At 43.9% G+C, this 23,921-nt stretch overlaps 1 protein-coding gene across 1 annotated transcript in view; it reads left to right on the top strand.

Moving 5' to 3' along the window:
• The window catches only part of RPA2 (replication protein A2), a 117,778-nt gene that overhangs the window by 71,997 nt on the left and 21,860 nt on the right, over positions 1-23,921 (top strand). The window contains exons 4-7 of the mRNA XM_073564587.1: positions 8,482-8,595; positions 8,767-8,841; positions 14,470-14,583; positions 22,246-22,365. Coding sequence (XP_073420688.1) covers positions 8,482-8,595; positions 8,767-8,841; positions 14,470-14,583; positions 22,246-22,365 — 423 coding nt within the window. The remainder of the gene's footprint in view (positions 1-8,481; positions 8,596-8,766; positions 8,842-14,469; positions 14,584-22,245; positions 22,366-23,921) is intronic.

Below are 23,921 nucleotides of genomic sequence, written 5' to 3'. Positions count from 1 at the left end.
AAGAAGTTCTCATCTTGGTGTTCCCCAGATACTCCAGACCCCTTCCATCCTAATATCGCACAGAGTTTCTTCAAGACGGCTTAGATCTAGGACTCACACCTAGTACACTAAAGGTTCAGGTGTCAGCTCTTAGTTCATTTTACGATCAAAATCTGGCAAGCCATCGATGGGTCAAACGATTTATGACCTCAGCAACTAGAATCGGTCCTAGACTCCGTAGTCAGGTTCCCCCCTGGGGCTTGAACCTAGTTCTCAAAGGCTTGACCAGGGAACCATTTGAGCCAGGCAAAACTAACAGGTCAAGGAAATTCTTATCCTCTCTTGCTGACAACTTTATCTTCCAAAAGGTAAGGGAGAAAACAAGGGGAACTGCTACCTTGGATCTAATCCTTATAAACATGGAGGAAATGGTTGAGGAGGTAAAAGTGGCTGGGACCCTAGGAGGTAGCGACCATGCTATTTTAGAATTTTGGATAACTAGAGGCGGAAGACCTGTGAAGACTCAGACGTCAAGGTTAGATTTCAGAAAGGCAGATTTTAAGGGATTCAGAAAGAGAATTGGAGGGATCCAATGGCTGGATATCCTTAAAGACAAAAATGTCCAGGAAGGATGGGAAATCTTGAAAAATGAAATTCTCAAAGCACAGTTGTTAACAATTCCGAAAAGAGGGAAGAATAGGAAGCATTTAAGGAAACCAGGATGGATGAACACAGAACTTAAGCACATGCTAAAAAGGAAGAAAAAAATGTTTATAAAATGGAAAGAGGGAGGCATATCTAAAGAAGAATATAATGCTGTCTGCAGAACCTGCAGGGCACAAATCAGATTAGCTAAAGCTGAAAATGAACTGAGGCTTGCAAGAGATGTCAAAAGCAATAATAAAGGATTTTGGGGATATGTCAAAAGTAAAAGGAAAGTCAAAGATGCTATAGGATTTTTACAGGATGAAAATGATGAAATGGTAAGACAGGATGTTGAGAAGGCTGAACTTTTAAATTCCTATTTTGCATCTGTTTTCTCTCAGAAAGGAAATGCAACATCAACTGTTATTCACTGTCCTATTAAGGGAATAGAAGAATCCAGGATATCTATAAACAGAAAGATAGTGAGGAAACACTTAGCTAACCTAAATGAATTCAAGTCTCCAGGTCCAGATGAATTACACCCCAGAGTACTGAAGGAGATAGCAGAAGAAATTTTTGAACCCCTCTCCATAATCTTTGAAAATTCTTGGAGAACAGGAGAAGTGCCAGAAGACTGGAGAAGAGCAAATGTTGTTCCTATCTTCAAAAAGGGGAAGAAGGTGGACCCAGGCAACTATAGGCCGGTGAGTCTGACTTCTATACCAGGAAAGATCTTTGAACAAATTATTAAACAACATGTATGTCAATACCTGGATAAGAATGAAGTGATTAAACAGAGTCAGCATGGGTTTGTAACTAATAAGTCATGTCAGACTAACTTAATTTCCTTCTATGACGGTATCACTGATTGGGTGGATCAAGGAAATGCTGTAGATATAGTATATCTTGACTTCAGCAAAGCATTTGACAAAGTCTCTCATACAATCCTTATTGAAAAAATGACTAAGTATGGAATGGACAAGGCAACTGTTAGGTGGATTCATAACTGGCTTAGTGATCGGACCCATAGAGTGGTCGTAAATGGCTGCACATCCAGTTGGAAGAATGTCTCAAGTGGGGTACCACAGGGCTCTGTCCTGGGCCCTGTATTGTTCAACATCTTTATCAACGATTTAGATGAAGGAATTGAGGGTAAACTGATTAAATTTGCTGATGACACAAAGCTAGGAGGGATAGCTAATACTAGAGAAGAGAGAGAGAGGATTCAAAAAGATTTAAATAAACTGGAGAAGTGGGCAGCAACTAACAGAATGGTTTTTAACAGGGAGAAATGCAAAGTACTACATCTGGGCAATAAAAATGAAAAAAGCATATATAGAATGGGAGGAATAGGGCTAAGTGACAGCACATGTGAAAAAGACTTGGGTATACTAATAGATCACAGACTGAATATGAGTCAACAGTGTGATGCAGCAGCAAAAAAGGCAAATGCAATTCTAGGATGTATTAACAGAAGCATACAGTCTAGATCACGTGAAGTCATTTCCCTGTACTCCTCTTTGGTCAGACCTCATCTGGAATATTGTGTCCAGTTTTGGGCACCACATTTTAAAAAAGACATCAACAAACTGGAGCAAGTTCAGAAAAGAGCGTCCAGAATGGTGACCGGTCTGCAAACCCTGTCTTATGAGGAAAGGTTGCAGGATTTGGGAATGTTTAGTTTGCAAAAGAGAAGACTGAGAGGAGACTTAATAGCTGTCTACAAATATCTAAAGGGCTGTCACATTGTAGAAGGATCAACTTTATTCTCATTTGCACAAGGAAAGACTAGAAGCAATGGGATGAAACTGAATGGGAAGAGACACAGATTAGATATTAGAAAAAACTTTTTGACAGAGTGATTAATGAGTGGAACAGGCTGCCACGAGAAGTGGTGAGTTCTCCTCCAATGGAAGTCTTCAAACAGAGGCTGGACAGACATCTGACTGGGATGATTTAGCGAATCCTGCTTTGAGCAGGGGGTTGGACCAGATGGCCCAGGAGGTCCCTTCCAACTCTACGATTCTATGTTTCTTCCACGACTCTTAAAAGCTTAACACTAAAAACTGTGTTCTTGGTAGCAATTACTACCGCAAGGCGCATAGGGGAATTACAGGCCCTGTCAATACAAGAGCCATACTTAACCATCACGGAGGATAGCATCATCCTAAGATTAGATCCCTCCTTTATGCCTAAGGTGGTCTCGAACTTTCATAGGTCCCAGGACAGTGTATTACCTTCCTTCTGTCTAAACCCCTCCAACACGAAAGGTCTTTCACACCCTCGATGTCTGTAGAATAGTTCTCTTCTACCTCCAACAGACGGAGAGTTGGAGGATCGGCCAGAATTCATTCAAATTTCCGGTTGGAATAAAGGAAAAAAGGCAGCAAAAAATACAATCGTAAATTGGATCAGGCAAGCTATCAGCCTCACTTATTAGTCACAGAGCGTTCCTCCTCCTACATCTCTGAAAGCCCACACTACTCATTCAGTATCAACATCGTGAGCAGAAAGAGGGAGCGCATCTACTGAGCAGATATGCAGAGCCGCCACCTGGTCGTCTGTCCATACATTCACCAGACATTATAGACTAAATTTCAACAGGGATTTAACGTTTGGCAGACGTGTTCTGCAGGCTGTTGTCCCTCCCCAAGAAATTAGTTGTTGGTATTCCTCCGATATGGCTGTCGTGGAAGGTGACTTGATAAAATAGAATTATTCTTACCGGTAATTCGGTTTCTAGGAACCTTCCACGACGGCACTAGTTTCCCTCCCTATCTGATGCTTTTACTGGATGATTCCTGCACTTTGTTGGTAACTATACATGCTAGTGTGTACAGAAAAAACACTGGAGGTAGCAGGAAGGGGAGGGTAATTTAACCTCTTGTACATTTCCTGTCCCCCATTAGGGCGGGGAGACATCCTCCGATATGGCTATCGTGGAAGTTTCCTAGAAATCGAATTACCGGTAAGACTAATTCTATTTTTATTTTTGGCTGCTGTCACACACTAAAAGATGCTTTTTATTGCAAAAAAATGTTTGCATCACCACATTTTGAGATCTATAATTTTTCCATATTTTGGCCCACAGAGTCATGTGAGGGCTTGTTTTTTGCAGGACCAGTTGACTTTTTTATTGGTTTCATTTTCAGACACATGACTTTTGTTTTATTACTTTTGATTCCTATTTTTGAAAGGCAGAATGAACAAAAAACAGCAATTCAGGATTTCTGTGTAGTAAAATTGATAAGGCAGTTTTAATTTTCTGGTCAGTATTACAGTGATACCTCATTTATATCGTTTGTTTTGGTGATTTTTCATAATGAAAACTATTTTATAGAAAAAATAATTATTTTTGCATCGCTTTATTCTGAGAGCTATAACTTGATTATTTTTTCAGTTGATAGAGCTGTATGTCGGCTTGTTTTTACTTGTACCATTTTTATTTATATCCGTCTTTTTAATCGCTTTTTATTCAGCGGTTTGATTAAGCATTGTTTTTTAATTTTTTTTTTGGGTATTCACTAAAGGAGTTAACTAGTGGGAAATCTTAAGTCAGGTTGTTCCGGACACGGCAATACTAAATGTGTACTTCTATTTTGTTTTTTTTCTTTTTTTTTTCATACAAACATTTATGAAAAATATATGGAAAAAGTCAGCTCACCAGCACAGGTGTGTATCGTCCCAATTGCAGAACAAAGTATCACAAGGATGAGAGTGAGGTAGCCACAGCAAACAGTCCAAAAGGGAAAAAATCCGGAGAAGGCTGCTTAAAAAAAAAAACCCCAAAAAAACCTTTTATTTCAAATAAATAATTTGTACTAACATTGTGTCCAGCACTGCATCACACTTGTAGGAAAGATCAACGCATTTCGATTCGTGTCTTATGCATGATCTTGAATGATCATAAATAAGACGCTAGTCGAAATGCGTTGGGTCTTTCCCTACAAGTGGATTTTTGCCCTTCACTGAATTTTTCCCTTTTGGAAGATTTATTTATGGGTACATTATTTTTTGTGTGTTTTTTACAATTGTTTAAAAAAAAAAATATTTTAGTTTTTTATTTTATAACTTTTACTTTGTCCCACTATGGGTCTATCTTTATTTGCAAGCTGATCTAGCAAGTTTCCTAGCTCAGGTGACCCGGATGTCATGTCACCATGGAACTGATCGGGAAGCATCCTGTCATCCTTCTGCCTGCTTCCGGAATGCTGCAATCGTGTTCAATCTGTATTTAAGGGGTTAAAGTGTTGGGAGCGGTGCGTGACCGTTCCTGGCAGTTAGTGCCGGGTGCCAGCTTGTCAGAATCAGCTGACACCCAGCGGCGATTGCGCGCGCACAGCCTGTGTGCATGCTTGATCACGTAGATGTGATTCATCCGCGTTAATAAAGCCCATAGCGCGTGGATGTATTACTTCCAATGTCGGAAAGAGGTTATAATGTAAAAAAAATGGTGTGGGATCTCTCTATTCCTCCAGCAAACAGCAACTCCAGAGTCTCCTCTAATTCAGGCTAGTACGAACAGTAGACTGTTTCTTGACCAACCAAAGAAAGACACCCAAATTTAAAAGTCAACATAAAGATAATCATTTATATCTCCTGGCCTACTGAATTTACATCTTTATAATTAAGGCTGGTTTCACATTTGCGTTTTTTAGCGCTGGAAAAAAACGCATACCTGCGCATGCGTTTTTTCCCCTATATTTAACATGGGTGCGCATACCTGCGCACTGGCATGCGCATGTATGCGATTTTCATGCGCTGCGTTTTTTTGGGGTGTGCGTTGGTATTTTCCAGACGCAGCATGTTGCATTTTTTGGCCCTGCAAAAAAGCGCATGCGCACATATGCGCACGTTTTGCGCTAAAAAAGGCCATTATAGCCTATGGGTGCGCATATGTGCGCATTGGCATGCTTATGTATGCGTTTTTTTTGCACAAGCGGTTTTTTTTTTTAACCATGGAATTTAGGGGTTTGGGTTAGAGTTAGGGTTAGTTAAAGGGGTTTAGGGTTAGGGTTAGGGTCAGGGTCAGGGTTGGGGTTGGGGTTAGGGTTAGGGTTAAGTATGGTTTGGTTAAGGGTCAGGGTTAGGGTCAGGGTTAGGGTTAAGTATGGTTTGGTTAAGGGTTAGGGTCAGGGTTAGCATCAGGGTTAGGGTTAGTTAGGGTTTAGGGTTTGGGTTAGGGTTAAGTATGGTTTGGTTAAGGGTTAGGGTCAGGGTTAGGGTTAGTTAGGGTTAGGGTTAGTTAGGGTTAGGGTCAGGGTTAGGGTTAGTTAGGGTTTGGGTTAGGGTTAAGTATGGTTTGGTTAAGGGTTAGGGTCAGGGTTAGGGTTAGTTAGGGTTAGGGTCAGGGTTAGGGTTAGTTAGGGTTAGGGTTAGTAAAGTCATGGTTTGGGTTAGTGTGAGGGGCCACCTAATGTTGGAAAAAAACGCAAACGCGGTAAAAACGCACTAAAAACGCATACAAACGCATAAAAACGCTGCGTTTTTTCATGCATGCTCATAAAAATGCTTGAAAAAAACGCAGCAGTTGTATGCTTTTGTATGCGTTTTTTTTAATGCGTTTTTTTGCGGGAAAAACGCGCTGCAAAAAAAAGCAAGTGTGAAACTAGCCTAAGATTAAAGGGAATATGGTGAGGATACAGTAGGCGAGGGTAGAGCTGGTCGTGCAGCGGTTTGGTGGATCGGTGGTTACTGCAGGTTGTAGGCTTGTCGGAAGAGGTAGGTCTTCAAGTTCTTTTTGAAGGTTTCCATGGTAGGCGAGAGTCTGATATGTTGTGGTAGAGTTCCAGAGTAGAGGGGATGCGCGAGAGAAATCTTGTATGCGATTGTGGGAAGAGGAGATAAGAGGGGAGTAGAGAAGGAGATCTTGTGAGGATCGGAGGATTCGTGCTGGTAAATACCGAGAGACTAGGTCACAGATGTACGGAGGACTCAGGTTGTGGATGGCTTTGTATGTCATGGTTAGGGTTTTGAACTGGAGTCTTTGTGTAATGGGGAGCCAGTGCAGGAATTGACACAGGGGAGAGGCCGGGGAATAGCGGGGGGACAGGTGGATTAGTTGGGCAGCAGAGTTAAGAATAGATTGGAGGTGTGAGAGAGTGTTAGAGGGGAGGCCACAGAGCAGGAGGTTGCAGTAGTCAAGGCGGGAGATGATGAGGGCATGGACTAGGGTTTTTTGCAGATTCTTGGTTGAGGAATGTACGGATCCGTGAAATATTTTTGAGTTGAAGTCGGCAGGAAGTGGAAAGGGCATGGATATGTGGTTTGAAAGAGAGATCAGTGTCAAGGATAACACCGAAGCAGCGAGCTTGTGGGACTGGAGAGAGTGGGAAGCCGTTTACTTTAATGGATAGGTCCGTTGGGGGGGGTCACGTGAGATGGGCGAAAGATGATTAATTCTGTTTTGTCCATATTAAGTTTTAGAAATCTAGCGGAGAAGGATGAAATAGCAGACAGACATTGAGGGATTCTGTTTAGTAGGGAGGTGATATCTGGTCCAGAGATATAGATCTGTGTGTCATCAGCATAGAGGTGATACTGAAAGCCATGAGATTCTATGAGCTGTCCGAGGCCAAAGGTGTAAACTGAGAAGAGCAGGGGCCCTAGGACTGAACCTTGCAGGATTCCGATGGATAGGGGGCGCGGTGAGGAGGTCGTGTGCGAATGAGACACACTGAATGTCCGGTCTGCTAGGTATGACGCAATCCAAGATAGGGCCAAGTCTGTGATACCAAGAGACGAGAGGGTCTGTAGTAATAGGGAATGGTCCATTGTGTCAAAGGCAGAGGACAGGTCCAGGAGGAGGAGGACAGAGTAGTGTCGCTTGGCCTTGGCGGCTAGTAGGTCATTGGTGACCTTAGTTAGGGCAGTTTCAGTGGAGTGGTGTGGCCGGATTGCAAGTGGTCAAGGAGGGAGCAAGAAGAGAGGTGGGAGGATAGTTCAAGATGGACGTGTTGTTCCAGTAGTTTTGAGGCATAGGGGAGAAGTGATATAGGGCGATACATGTACATCTTGTAATCTGTAATGGTGACCCTTCTAGACAAAATTATAATAAATGGTAAGGGTTACAATAACAGGGTAAATATGTAATCTAGCAGCACAGGAAGTAATGTATTTGTCGAGACAAGGCAATTAATTTTCACTAGGTCAATATGAGATACTGTGACTTACTGTTGTTGGACAAACTTAATTCCGCTCATTATTTTATACTAGATGGTGGCCCGATTCTAATGCACCGGGTATTCAGGCTAGCTCCGGTCATCTGCCGGCTGCGTCGCTGCTGACCTCCGTGCGGCAGGAGATGACCCGCGGCAACCGACGGTAGGGGTGTTGTGCGTCGTTCGAATTCCGTGCCAATTCGCGGCCGGACTGCGACGGTCGCTGATTGGTCGCGCCCAGCCGGCCGATCAGCGGCGCGGTATTTCCGTTACAAACAGAGACACAGACAGAATTAGACTATTATATAGAAGATTAATTTTGCCACCTAATAAGCAGAATTTTGTTTGACTAGCTGATAGTTGTAAAACATGTTACGATAGTGTATTGTAATATGTTTTCTTACCTGTATCGCCTAATAAAAAACCTGTAATTTACTGCATTTTATAAATTTTATATAGTGCAGTAAAACATACTACTTCTGTTGTTCAGTCCTTGTACCTTGATCAACAGCTCCCAACGCAATATGATTCTTTCACTCACTCTTTCACTCGCATATTTTTGTGCAAACACCTTTAAAAAGAAAAGAAGAAAAAAATAAAACCACAGCATTTTATGACTTGAGAATATGGCCTACATGGTAATGATTTTGGGGGAAAAGAATCTAACTGAAATGCCAATAATGAACTTTTTCTTCAGGTGACAATTGTTGGCATCGTAAGGCATGCAGAAAAGGCTCCAACTAACATTTTATATAAAGTAGATGACATGACTTCTGCACCAATGGATGTTCGACAGTGGGTCGACACAGATGTAAGTTTTCTCTATTTTTAAGTGTCATTATAAAGTAAGAGTATTTTGAAAATTAATCTATTTACACAAATATAAACTAGAAATCTCATTATCTAATATCTGATGTTACCAATGTCACTGCTAAAGTATGTTGTGCTGAGTATTTTAATTCATGTATATTAATATTTGCAGGAAGCAAGTCATGAAAATGTAGTGGTACCACCTGGAAGTTATGTAAAGGTGTCTGGCCATCTTCGTTCATTCCAGGTACTCATCATAGAGAGGTATTTCTTCTAGAAAGGGGGGGAGGAGAGAGAAGAGGAAGTGTAAAGCATATGTTGGAAGTAGAAATGCTAGTGAATTTGGAAGTGGAGATAGTTAGTTCTATTAGTGAATTCTTGGCATTAACCCCTTTCACGGACCGCCCCCGACACGTTTTTGTACACCGCGATCACTTGTACACCGCGATCAAACGATCGCGGTGTACCGGGGGTTAAAGGGAAGCATCGGCAGGTAGGGGGCTCCCTCCGTGCTTCCCTGAGCCCCCCACTGCAGCGCAATGTGCAGCGCTGCTGCGGGGGGCTCCTTCCCTGCAGGCCCCCGAATCCAAGATGGCGACGGGGGCCTGCAGGGAGCCGGCTTCCTCAGTGCCTGCAAAGCGCAGGCATGAGGAAGTCTGCAGCAGTGCCTGTGACAGATCGCTGATCTGTCACAGTGATCTGTGATGTGACAGATCAGCGATCTGTCACAGGACAGTGATGTCCCACCTGGGACAATGTAATAAAGTTTAAAAAAAAAAAAAAAAGTGTTAAAATAATTTTTTTAAAAATCGACAAATAAATTAGAAGGAAAAAATATTCCCCCAATAAATTCATTTTTTGGAAATAAAAAACAATAAAAGTACACATATTTGGTATCGCCGCGTCCGTAACGACCTGCCCTATAAAACTGTCCCATTAGTTAACCCCTTTAGCGAACCCCTTAAAAAATAAAAAACGAAGCAGAAAATAATGAATTATCATACCGCCGAACAAAAAGTGCAATAACGCGCGATCAAAAAGACACATATAAATATCCATGGTACCGCTGAAAATGTCATCTTGTCCCGCAAAAAACGAGCCGCCATACAGCATCATCAGCAAAAAAATAAAAAAGTTATAGCTTGCAGAATAAAGCGATGCAAAAATAATTTTTTATAAAATAGTTTTCATTGCATAAAACCGACAAAACATAAAAAAAGACCTAAATGAGGCATCGCTGTAACCGTACTGACCCGAAGAATAAAGCCGCTTTATCAATTTTATCGCATGCGGAACGGTGTAAACGCACTCCCCCAAAAGAAATTCATGAAACGCTGGTTTTTGTTCATTCTGCGTCCCAAAAATCGGAATAAAAAGCGGTCAAAAAATGTCACGTGCCGAAAATGGTACCAATAAAAACGTCAACTCGTCCCGCAAAGAATAAGACCTCACGTGACTCGGTGGGTCAAAATACGGAAAAATTATAGCTCTCAATATGTGGTGATGCAAAAACTATTTTTAAAATAAAAAGCGTCTTTTAGCGTGCGACAGCTGCCAAACATAAAAACCGCCATAAATAGTAAATCAAACCCCCCGTTATCACCCCCTTAGTTAGGGAAAAATAATAGAATTAAAAGAAAATGTATTTATTTCCATTTTGTTTAAATGCAGATTGCACATTTTCTGTTAGTACAATAAACCTCATTTGAATCCAGAAATATAACTGAGTCCATCAGTTATTAGATATATGAAACTGAAATAGCTGTTGCAAAAAACAAAATTGTTATAAAGAAAAAAGGTTAACATTAATAGGGGTGCCCAAACTTTAACATATGACTGTAAGTCCCTTGGGGGGTCTAGTTTCCAAAATGGGGTCACTTGTGGGGGGTTTCCACTGTTTAGGTACATCAGGGGCTCTCCAAACGTGACATGGCGTCCGATCAGAATTCCAGCCAATTTTGCATTGAAAAAGTCAAACAGCGCTCCTTCTGAGCTCAGCCATGCGCCGAAACAGTGTTGCCCCCCCCCCCCCCCCCCCACATATCAGGTATCAGCATACTCAGGACAAATTGCACAATAAATTTTGCAGTCCAATTTCTCCTGTTACCCTTGGTAAAATAAAAAAAATTGAACCTGAAGTATTTTTTTCGTGGAAAAAAAGTTAAATGTTCCTTTTTTTTTTTTTTTAAATATTCAAAAAATTCCTGTGACGCACCTAAAGGGTTAATAAACTTTTTGAATGTGGTTTTGAGCACCTTAAGGGGTGCAGTTTTTAGAATGGTGTCACTTTTGGGTATTTTCTATCATATAGACCCCTCAAAGTGACTTCAAATGTGATGTGGTCCGTAATAATAAAATGGTGTTGCAAAAATGAGAAATCGCTGGTAAATTTTTAACCCTTATAACTTCCTAACAAAAAAAAAATGTTGGTTCCAAAATTGTGCTGATGTAAAGTAAACATGTGGGAAATGTTACTTACCAAGTTTTTTGTGTGCCGTATCTCTGTGATTTAAGGGCATAAAAATTCAAAGTTGGAAAATTGCGAAATTTTCGCAAAATTTCCGTTTTTTTCACAAGTTATTTGAATGAAATTTTACAACTATCATGAAGTACAATATGTCACGAGAAAACAATGTCAGAATCACCGGGATCCATGGAAGCGTTTGAGTTATTACCTCATAAAGGGACAGTGGTCAGAATTGTAAAAATTGGCCCGGTCATTAACGTGCAAACCACCCTTGGTGCTTAAGGGGTTAAACAATTTGCCTATTTTGATAGCCTTGCAGCAAATGTCAGTTGATCCCCACTCTTGTGCACAAATGTCCATTGTCCACGTCTTTTTTTTGGGAAAATAACACATGGATACATTTAAAGGGGTTGTTTGGCCCTTGGCTGCAAACCTCGAGTCATTCTTGTGAATCCTCACATTGGACGCTGTGAGAATTCTCTGGTGCTGGTGGCAGGAGGGTGTCCTCAAGTATGTGACTTGCATATATGTGGTCATGTACCAACTGGATGGGCGCGGACTTGCTTTACGCAAGTGTATTGAGCGAGACCAGCGGGCGGGAGTGTATTGAGCGTGGACGCGGGCGGGAGGACGCCGGATCGCCGCGTCTGACAGGTAAGTAGCGACCCCCGTCCCCAGCGATGTCGCTGGTGAGATCTGCCTGTGTGGCAGCTCACTAGCGACCACCTAGCGATGTACCAGCGATCCTGACCGCGTCATATCGCTGGTCGGGATCGCTGGTGAGTCGCTAGGTGTAACGGTACCCTAACACCATCTTTTCAGCTTAATAGCGTTTTTTTCTGATAAGTTTCGCTTTTAAGACAATAAAGCCCCTGTCACACAGTGATCTCGCTAGCGAGATCGCTGCTAAGTCACAAGTTTTGTGACGCAACAGCGATCTCACCAGCGAGATCGCTGTGTGTGACACTTATCAGTGACCGGCCCCCCTGCCGGGTATTGCTGATTGTGCTCAAATACCCTGGACATTTTTTTGATCGTTGGTCTCCAGTTGGGCAAGCACGCATCGCTGCATGTGGGAGACCAGCGATCAGTGAGCTGGAGCTGGTAACCAAGGTAAACATCGGGTTTCTAAGCGCGGTGCTTAGAAACCAGATGTGTTGGTTAGATACCAGCGCGCTGTTGCAGGGAGCTGGTAACCAAGGTAAACATCGGCGCTTAGAAACCCAATGTTTACCTTGGTTACCAGCTCCCTGCACCAGCGCGCTGGTATCTTAACGTACACTGCGGGTAACTAAGCAACGTGCGTTGCTTGTTACCCGTGTGTCGCTGTCCTGATCGCTGCTGAGATCTGTCTGTTTGGCAGCTCACCAGCAATCATGTAGCGACACACCAGCGATCCTGACAAGTTCATGTGTGACGGGGCCCTAACTGAAAAGCTATGTAGCTGGAAACATGTTTGCAATGCCCAGATGTGACGTGGCTTATCTATCACCCAGTCTTGTGAAGTCAAGTGCCCCTATTCATTAATACCAGCAACTAGGAATCAGATTATCCTTATTCATTGAGAGGCACACTGCTTAGTGATCAGGCATGTCTGTAAAGTGGCCTGTGCCTCACCACAAATCTTACTTCAGTAAGGGAATGTAGTAAGAATTCTACAGTAATGAACTCTGCAACTCTTCATGAATTAACCACTTAGTGACAGAGCCAATTTGCTACTTGGTGACCAAGCCAATGTTTACAATTCTGACCATTGTCGCTTTATGAGGTTATAGCTCTGGAACGCTTCAACGTATCCCACTGATTCTGAGACTGTTTTTTCGGGACATATTATACTTCATGTTAGTGGTAAAATTTCTTCGTATGTAACTTGCGTTTACTTATGAAAAAAACAAATTTGGCAAAAATGTTGAAAATTTTTCAATTTTCAAACTTAAGTTTTTGTACCCTTAAATCAGAGAGTGGTCTTGCACAAAATAGTTACTAAATAACATTTCCCACATGTCAACTTTCAGCACAATTTTGGAAACATAATTTTTTTTCGTTAGGACGTTATAAGGGTTAAACATTGACCAGCGATTTCTCATTTTTCCACCAAAATTTACAAAACCATTTTTTTTAGGGTCCACTTCACATTTGAAGTGCGTTTTCACAAGGGTATCAGGAGAAAATGGACCACAAAATTTGTTGTGCAATTTCTCTCTCACCCATGACAGCACCACGGAGAGAGGGGATCCGCCCTTCAGGGACAGGAACCTACAGATAAAAAGGGCGGTACCTCTCCTCCGCCTTCAGCTGGGTTCCTGTCCCTGACGGAGGGACCCACAGGACGGTACCTTTCGTGTGTCCAGGATCCGAGGCCGGCCTGACCGGTGATGGCAGCGGGGAGGCCCCTGCCTCGGGAGGGTGCGGTGCCTGAAGCCGCCACTGCTGGGGCCGATGCGGGCTGCCGGGTGAGCGGGCGGGAGTGACGCCGGAGCCACCGCTCCGGAGAGGAAGTCGGGGCTCGCGGGGACCCGGTAAACATGCGGGCAGCGCCGGGGTACAGAGGTGTACCAAGATGGCGGCCGCCCCGGAAGTAGAAGCTGGCTTCCGGGTCCCCAGAACCGGCACATGCGCAGGAGCGCTCTCCCGGGGACCGCGGTGCAGGATGGGAGCGGTGACGCCAGCCGGGAAATTTTAAAATGGTGGCTGCACAAGCTCTCTGGGCTGGAGGCGATCCTGAAGGGGATAGTGACCAGCAACAGGAGCAACAAGCCAGGCAGCAGCACCACAATCATTGTCAAAATGAACAGTACGGATGGTCATTCCAGTAGTCACTCCACGCAGCATAGCATGTCAGCTGCAAGGAGCAAATCGCCACCAGGAGAGCAGCCTATTCAGGACCTGACTCCATCTCCCGAATCGATACCTGCAGCCGCATACCTTTGGGTGAGTGATCTTCGTGTACCAAGGTTGAAGGGAGACTTTAAGTCCATCTAGTTAAAAGGCGAATCGGCGGTTAAGGGGTTAAACATGCTGTAACATTACACAACTGTTCCGCCCATTGTGTAAAACTGGTTTGAAAAGGGCAAAAAAAAACGCAAATTTTTTGCATCTCACTCAAATTTTGCAACTTTTCAAAGTTAACTTCTGGTGTGATTGATTTGATGAGTTGGGGCTTGGTGTCGGTTTAAAATCTGAATTTAGTATTGTGGAGCCTGTGCCAAGATTCTATTGAATGCTGAACACCTTAAATATTTCTACCTTGTAAATTTAGTCACATTCTCTCACTGCTTAATTTACAATCCAGTAATATTTCACATTATTATTTTTGTGTGTTCCTCATCTAGTTAAAGCTTTAAATTTGAGTTGACTAACACGTGTTCCCTTTTTTCTTTTTTTTTTTTTTTTTTTTCTTTTTCCCAGAATAAGAAAAGTGTTGTTGCTTTTAAGATTGCTCCTATTGAAGACATGAATGAATTTGTATCTCATATGTTAGAAGTCGTGCAGGCTCATATGAGTCTCAATTCCCAAATTTCTGTAAGTTCTTTATCAACACAAAACAAGTGTTAGTTTGAGGTATTGCATTGTGTTCTTTTGATGCCATACTGATGTGATGCATGCATGACTGGAAATAGATAAGTTTAAAGGGCCATTTCATTTACGCTACCTCCTCTCCTTTGCTCTGTGAGATTTGCTTACAAGGGGTGACGAGAATAGTTAGTTTATGGAGCATGAAATGCTAGGCAAGGGGGATTCTTTAACCTTTAACAACCAAAGCCAATTTTTGTTTTCCTTCTCCTCCTTTCAAGAGCTATAAACTTTTTAATTTTCTTTCGACATAGCTGTATGAATGCTTGTTTTTTGCAGGTAAGTTGTAGGTTTGAATGGCACTGTGCCACCCTAAAATAGTTGCCATTGGAACAATCCTGTAGTTCCATGCCCCCCCCCCCCCGATTGATGATGTACATTTTCTCATCTGACATTTTTGCTCTCCTAGCTGCACTGTGTCCAGAATAGACTTTCTAGTCTGTTGGATGATCTCGCGAAAAAGCGCGGAGCGTCCTTTAGCACAATGCAGAGAGCTCATACCAGGAAGAAGCTATGTGCTTGTATGCTGGTTACTAAAAGAAGTGATGTACTGCAGCATAGGCTGTATATAGAGGAGAGACACATATTTCAGGAGGAGACTGAAAGGTGAGATATACTGCAGGATAGGTTTGTATACAGATTAGTTGAGTTAGTTGAGTTGTTTGTTGCCTGTTCCTGACCTTTCAGTAGTGGGAAACTGCAACTGGATGCATATTGCAAAGGATTTTCTTTTGCTACACTATTCAAAAAATTAAAGGGAACACTGAAATACCACATCCTAGATATCACTGAATGAAATATTCCCATGGAATAGCTTTATTCATTACACAGTGTAATGCTTTGAGAACAATAAAATATAAGAATGATCAATGTAAATCAAAATTAATATCCCGTAGAGGTCTGGATTTGGAATGATACTCCAAAATCAAAGTGGAAAATCAAATAAGGGGCTGATCCAACTTCAGTGGAAATGCCTCAAGACAAGGGAATGATGCTCAGTAGTGTGTGTGGCCTGCACATGCCTGTATAGCCTCCCTACAACACCTGGGCATGCTCCTGATGAGGCGACGGATGTTCTCCTGAGGGATCGCCTCCAAGACCTGTATAAAAGCATCAGTCAACTTCTGACCAGTCTCTGGTGCAACTTGGCATTGTTGTATGGAACAAGACATGATGTCCCAGATGTGCTTGATTGTATTCATGTCTGTGGAGCGGGCAGGCCAGTCCATAGCACCAATGCTTTCATAATGTTGGACTTGCTGACACATTTTAACCACTTGAGGCCTAGCATGGTCATGCATCAGAATGAACCCAGGGCCCACTGCACCTGCATATGGTCTCACAGTGGGTCTGAGGATTTCATTCCAGTACCTAATGGCAGTCAGGGTACCTCTGGCTAGCACGTGGAGGACTATGCAGCCCTCAAAAGATATGCCTTTCCACACCATTACTGACCCACTGCCAAGCTGTTCCTGCTGGAAGATGTTGCAGGCAGCAGAATGTTCTCCACGGCATCTCCGAACTCTATCATGTCTGGCCCATTGTGCTCTGATGACAGCAGGTTCACATTGAGCAAATGTGAGTGACAATGTCAAATCTGCCAATCTTGGTGTTGGCTAACAAAGGCCAATTGCTCAGCACAGTGTTGTACTGGGCTGTAAGCACAAGACTCATTTGTGTACGTCGGGCACTCATACCACCCTCATGGAGTCTTGATCATAGTTTGAGCAGATACATGGATGTTAGTGGCCTCCTGAGGGTTATTTTGCAGGGCTCTGGCCATGCTCCTCCTTGCACCAAAGGATGGTGTAGCGGTCCTACTGCTGGGCTGTTGCCCTCCTATGGCCCCTTACATGTCTCCTGGTATTTGCGCCATGCTCTGGACACTGTGCTGACACAGTTGCCCTTCTTGCCACAGCTCACATTGATGTGCCATCCTTGATGAGCTGCACTAACTGAGCAATTTCTGTGGGTTGTAGACACCGCCTCATCCTACTGCACAGAACCTTTAGGGTTGAGAGCAATAACAAATTGCAAAAGTGACCAAAACAGAGAAATGGTTTGTGGTCACCTCCTACAGAACCACTCCTTTTATTATAGGGGTTGTCTTAATGATTGCCTATCATTTCTACCTTATTTCCGGTCAATTTCACAGAAGTGTGATTGACTTAATTACCTTATGATGTTTAAGTTTTCCCTTTATTTTTGAGCAGTGAATATGAATCAACAGAGCAGAATTTGCAGTTTTACATCGCTGGGTGACCGAAAGTTAATGCTTCTGAATACTGGCATTTAAAAAAAAAAAAAACTACTATTTTTAATCACTTAATGTCACAGACCTCTTGTAGGAGAGAATTAACTGGGTAGAAAGGCAATATGACTAATTGTTAGTACACAGTGCTGTATAATATGATGACTGCAATATATTAAGAGCATAAAAATTTTGCTGGAGAAGATTCTTTTACCCCTTTCCGACATCGAGCGTAATAGTACACCAATGTCGGACTCCTTCCCTTTGATGTGGGCTCCAGCGATGAGCCCACAACTTTCCCGGGATATGTCAGCTGTTTTGAACAGCTGACGTGCCTGCAATAGCCGCGAGTGGAATCATGATCCACGCGCAGCTATTAAATGCCGCTGACAGCAGCTTTTAAATGGCGCTTCCGGCCATCGGGATGGAAATGCTCACTCGGTGAACCGCGTCACGTGAGTGATCACGAGTCACCGGTGTGTCGGCATGATAACCGGAGGTTTCATGGAGACCTCTGGTTGTCAGTGCCGGATTGCTTTGAGCGCCACCCAGTGGTCGGTGCTCATAGCAAGTCAGTAATTCGGCTACATTGAGTCGATCTGATCATCGCCTCTATGTAGCTGAGCCGATCGAGTTGTGGCAGCTTCTAGCGTCCCATGAAGATTGTTGAAGCATGCCAAAGTAAAAAAAGTGTTTTTATATTTTTATTTTTTCATGTTTTTAAAGTTGAAATCACCCCCCCCCTTTCGCCCCTTTCAAAATAAAACAATAAAAATAAAATCAAACATACACATATTTGATATCGCTGCGTTCAGAATCGCCAGATCAATAAAAAAAGAATTAACCCGATCGCTAAATGGCGTAGCGAGAAAAAAAATATAAACGCCAGAATTATGTTTTTCTCCAGTCACCTTCCACGACAGTCACTTTGGAGGATGTCTCCCCGCCCTAATGGGGGACGGGAAACCTAAAGAGGTTAAATAACCCTCCCCTTCCTGCCACCTCCAGTGTTTTTCCTGTCCCCCAGTGGTGCATGAAGACGTTACAGGGGGCTGCCGTGGCCGGCGAGCGGAGTTCCTACAAACTTACAAACATTGGGCAGCAGAGGTTGGGGGGGTTCGCCTCTCCTCCACATCGCTGCTTCCGTTCTCCACCTCCAGGTGCTACTCTGGACTTCTTCCGCCCCTCCGGGGTAAAGCGGGGTGGAATAGTGCAGCCGCGGTCCTCTGGCAGCTCCCCGACTTACTCCTTCCTCCCACGCTGCCTACACTGGGTCCGTGCGCGTCGGAGGTGGCGGGGCTTCCAACAGGAAGTGACATCACCATGCACTTCCGGTTTGCATCCTCCGGCGTTTCCAGGATGGAGATCACGCGCCGGGCGCCCGGGGGGGGGGGCAATGGCAGCCGGGGTCGGGGCCGCAGGTTCCTTCCCATAGACGGAGGGGCACGAAACGACGAAAGCTGCAATGCCCATAAATTGGGCCACAGGCTCCAGGTAAGCGCTGTGTGTCTGTACGGTGACTGGTGCTGACGTGGACAGTGACAAACCCTCGACAGCAGCATCTGCGGAGCCCAGCATTCCCCCTCCTACCGTGAGTAGCAGGGCCGGTCCCCTAACTGTTAAACTTTGGTGGCACGGGTCACTGAGTAAGCCTTCTCACTCCTTACAGGAAGAAAAGGCCTCTGCCCCAAGGAATAAGCCCAGCCGCAAGTGTGGTATCTGTGGTGCCAGGCTTCTCTCTGATTATAATAATAATACATTTTATTTTTATAGCGCCGACATATTCCGCAGCACTTTACATTTCAGAGGGGATTTGTACAGACAATAGACATTACAGCATAACAATAATCACATACAGTAGATTATAACAAATACCAAGAGGAGTGAGGGCCCTGCTCGCAAGCTTACAGTCTATGAGGAAAGAGGTAGACACGAAAGGTGGGTGGTAACAGTTGCCCTGATTGTATGGACCAGCCATAATGTTAAGTGTGTAACAGTACAGACACAGAGGGCTAATGGATGCATAAAGCATGTGGGAACATGATGCTGGGAACCTGGTTATGGTAAACTTTTGGCTCTGCCACACAGGGATAGGTTAGGTTAATGTGTTGAGGCGATAGGCCAGTCTGAATAAATGCGTTTTCTGGACACGCTTAAAATTGTGGGGATTGGGGACTAATCGTATTGACCTGGGAAGTGCATTCCAAAGAATTGGCGCGGCACGTGTAAAGTCTTGGAGACGGGAGTGGGAGGTTCTGACTATTGAGGATACCAACCTCAGGTCATCAGCAGAACGGAGGGCGCGGGTAGGGTGGTATACTGAAACAAGGGAGGAGATGTAGGGTGGTGCTGAGCCATGGAGGGCTTTGTGGGTGAGGGTAATAAGTTTATACTGAATTCTGGAGTGGATGGGTAGCCAGTGTAATGACTGGCACAAGGTAGAGGCATCGGTGTAACGATTGGTGAGGAATATGATCCTGGCTGCAGCATTCAAGACAGATTGGAGAGGGGAGAGTTTGGTAAGAGGGAGACCGATTAGAAGAGAGTTACAATAGTCGAGACGAGAATGAATAAGAGAAACAGTAAGAGTTTTTGCAGAGTCAAAAGTAAGAAAAGGTCGAATTCTAGAAATGTTTTTGAGGTGCAGATGACAAGAGCGAGCCAGAGATCGAATGTGGGGGGCAAAGGAAAGCTCGGAATCAAGTATGACCCCAAGACAGCGGGCATGTTGCTGGGGAGTAATAGTGGAACCACACACGGAAATGGCAATGTCGGGTGTAGGTACATTAGTAGCGGGGGGAAACACAAGGAGTTCAGTCTTTGACAGGTTCAGTTTCAGATATAGTGAGGACATGATATTAGACACAGCGTTTAGACAATCGCCAGTGTTTTCTAGAAAGGCTGGCGTGATGTCAGGAGAAGAAGCGTATAATTGGGTGTCATCAGCATAGAGATGGTACTGGAAACCAAATCTACTGATTGTTTGACCAATAGGGGCAGTGTACAAGGAGAAGAGGAGGGGGCCTAGAACCGATCCTTGAGGAACCCCAACAGTAAGGGGAAGGTGAGAGGAGGAGGAACCGGCAAAAGAAACAGTAAAGGAGCGGTCGGAGAGATAGGAGGAGAACCAGGAGAGAACGGTGTCCTTGAGGCCAATGGAATGGAGCATAGTGAGGAGGAGCTGATGATCCACAGTGTCGAATGCTGCAGAGAGATCCAGGAGAATTAGCATGGAGTAATGACCATTTGATTTAGCTGTTAGCAGATCATTAGAGACTTTAGAGAGGGCAGTTTCAGTGGAGTGTAAAGAGCGGAAACCGGATTGGAGAGGGTCGAGAAGAGAGTTTTCTGAGAGATAGCGGATAAGACGGGAGTGGACCAGGCGTTCCAGGAGTTTAGAGATGAAGGGAAGATTAGAGACAGGTCTATAGTTAGCGGCACAGTTTTGGTCGAGGGATGGTTTTTTAAGTAGTGGATGTATGATGGCATGCTTAAATGAGGAGGGAAAAATACCAGAAGAGAGAGAGAGGTTAAATATTTTAGTTAGGTGAGGGGTGACAGCAGGGGAAAGGGACTGGAGGAGGTGTGACGGAAATGGGTCACTGGTGCAAGTAGTTGGGCGAGAAGATGCAAGGAGCCTGCTTACTTCTTCTTCTGTGACTGGTTCAAAATCAGAGAGTGAGTTAGATGCAGTGGGGGAGGGAGGACAGTGCATGGTATGAGGGGATTTGGAGATAATTTCCTGTCGGATCTGGTCAATTTTTTCTTTGAAGTAATTGGCCAGATCGTCAGCTCGGAGCTCCGTGGTTGGGGCCTGTACTCTTGGCTTGAGTAGAGAATGAAAAGTGTCAAAGAGATGTTTCGGGTTATTGGACAGTGAGATGATGAGGGTGTTGAAATAGGTTTGTTTGGAGAGGTGAAGGGCAGTGTTGTATGTTCTAAGCATAAACTTAAAATGGATGAAATCTTCGTGTAGATTGGATTTTCTCCACAGACGTTCGGCGCACCTGGAGCACCGCTGCAGGAAACGTGTTTGCACCGTGTGCCAGGGTTGTCGCCGTCTGCGTTGTGGTGTTCTATTTATAGGGGGTGCAAATTCATCCAGGGCACTTTGAAGTGTTTCATTGTAATGCTTCAATGCAGAATCAGGACATGAGAGGGAGGAGATAGGGGCCAATGATTATAAAAAGAAGCTATGCCAACCTTGTACCCAGGACATCCTGCACACCAAACAGCACTCCCTGTTTGACAGTATCAAAACCCTCATTAAGCAGGAGGTACAGACCTCCATGGCGTCATTTGCCCAGACCCCGGTGACCCAGGGCCCTCTCCCAAAAAATAGGAAAATGGCACCTACGGAGACCCATTCAGATTTGGGAGAAGTCCATACCTCAGGGTCTGAGGACATTTGGGAAAAGGAGGGCTCCACATCCACCTCCAAACCCGACACAAAAAATATTACTTCTCTTCTGAGGATATGGAAGAGCCGGTGTCCATGGTGAGAAATACCATGGGGGTTGAGGAGGAGGAGGAGGTGATCTCTCAGTTCAGGATGAGATGTTTGGGGGCTGAAACCCAGGGGTAGGAAAGGTTTTCCAGTACACGAAAACGTCCAAAATCTGATAGTTCAGGAGTGTTCCTCCCCTGAGAAAGGACTTAGTGTACCTTCGGAACTAAAAAATCGCTTTCCCCTCGAAGGTGACAACTCTATTTGGGAAATCCCTAAAATAGATGTTAAAGTCTCCAAAGTAACCAAGAAGACGTCCCTCCCTTTCGAGGACTCTTCCCAGTTGAAAAATCCAATGGATCGCAAAATAGAAAGTCACCTTAAAAAATCCTGCAAAGCATCGACTAATTTGCTTAAAGCAAATGTAGCCTCCACCTGCGTCGCCAGATCCTTAAATATGGCTCTCGTATATTACTATTTTAATGTAATTATTTTTAAGCAGTTACATATAACTACCATATCTTTTGGAGTCTTCCTATTTGACCCCAGTGTAGACATAAGCTTTCACTAAACTACTAGCATACCAGTCTAGCACCATCTCTTACTCGGCACTGATCAGTGTCAGCAGGGAGAGAGAAAACTATGAAGCCTCATGTTATCTCGCTGATCGGAGCACAGTGCTTTTTGAATGTTCTGCCTGAAAATTTGAGGCAGTCAGGGAGGTCTGGCATTGCGGACTTTCCTGGCGGTCTATAAGATGCACACAATTATTAGAAAGCTATAATCTTGCTAAAAACTGCGTCTTATAATCAGAAAAAAGTGCTAAAATGTTTTCAAAACATGTTTATTCATTTTATTTGCTCTAATCTTGTGATAAATTGACATTACTAAATTTTCTCCCTTTTTAATATAGCCTGGAAGTGGGCGAACTTCTATGGTGCTCAGTACACCTAGCCGAATGGGAAATACTGGAGGAAGCTTCACAGGAGGAAATGATATGCAAACAAATGGTCTGACACCACATCAGAGTCAGGTAAAAGCTTGTAGATACGATACTCTAAAGCTGGCCATAGTTGTAAAGACCACTTGCAACTAGCTAATGGTCACTGTATCAGTGGTCGTAACCATGGATAGCTTAGGTCCTGCAATGCCTGCACTTGAGGAAAGAGACATGGCGAATCGGAAAAAAATATAAGTTTCTAGTTGTGGAGGGATTTGCTATTATTATTCCCACTACATATTGGGATAGGATATTGGAGATTGGAATAGCCCTTTAATCTCAAACTGCATTGTTCCAAATTATGCACAGTTTCCCAACATTTTATAGGTTATAAAGAATTGAAAATGGTCATCTGTTGAATTTGCAACATTAAGGTCATATTTACTGAAAACAAAAGCTTTTTTCAATCAAAATCATCTTAACAGGCCAAGTTATATGTTGTAATAGGATCTCTTCTTTAGTATCATCTTCACAATTCTTGTATCCATTAACCCCTTTGCGACTTGCGCATGTCGCTTCTTCCCCTTTTGATGTGGGCTCCGGCGATGAGCCCACATCTTTCCCGGAACATGTCAGCTGACATGTGCCCAGAATAGCCGCGGGTGGATCGCGATGCACCTGCGGCTAGTAACCCGTTAAATGCCGCTGAGTTGGCATGACAACCGGAGTTCTTCTAGAGACTATTATGGTTGTCACTGCCGGCTTGCTGTGAGCGCCGCCCAGTGCAAGTGAGTAATTCAGCTATGTATAGGTGATATGATCATTATGGCAGCTTCTTGTCTCCCATGAAGACTATTGAAGCATGCCAAAAGGAAGAAAAAATAAAAGTTTTTAAAGATATAAAACAGTAAAAAACAAAAGTTCAGATCAACCCCCTTTCGCCCCATTCAAAATAAAGCAATAAAAAACCAAAAAAAAACAAACAGATATAAATGTTATCGTCGCCTTCAGAATCGCCCGATCTATCAACAATAATAAAGGATTACTGTATATACTCGTATATAAGCAGAGTTTTATACACAAGTCAGTTGTCCAGAAAGCCGGCAGGGGAGCGTTGAAGCAGCGGGTCACAGGAGGCAGGAGCCGGCTGCTGTAACTGTGTCCGCTGCTAAAGAGAAATGAATATTCATTTCTCTTATAGCAGTGCACAGTGACAGCCGCCGGCTTCCAGAAGACATGCTACTCACCCACCAGCGTGCCCCTCGCAACTTCTCGGTGGTCCCCAGCGTCTTCGCAGCATTTCGATGGTTCCAGTTTCCAGAAGCTCTTCCAGCTCGATCACGTGGCACTGCTCAGTAAGGTAATGAATATACACGCGTCTCCACTCCCATAGGCGTGGAGCGCATATTCTTTACCTTAATGAGCAACGCCACGTAATCGCGCCGGAAGAGCTGCTGGAAGCCAGAACCATGAAGATGCTGTGAAGACGTGACCACAGAGATGCTGCGAGGGGCACGCTGGTGGGTGAGTAGAATAAGGAGCCATGCATACCAGGACGGGATGGGGGTGCCATGCATAGCAGGACAGGAACCGAGGAGCCATGCATTCTAGGACAGGGATAATAATAGTAATAATTTTTATTTATATAG

This window comes from Dendrobates tinctorius, unplaced genomic scaffold (assembly GCF_039654945.1).
Source record: "Dendrobates tinctorius isolate UK_male_01 unplaced genomic scaffold, ASM3965494v1 ptg000015l, whole genome shotgun sequence".
Classification (NCBI taxonomy): Eukaryota; Metazoa; Chordata; class Amphibia; order Anura; family Dendrobatidae; genus Dendrobates; species Dendrobates tinctorius.
This window is presented reverse-complemented; position numbering and strand designations above follow the sequence as displayed.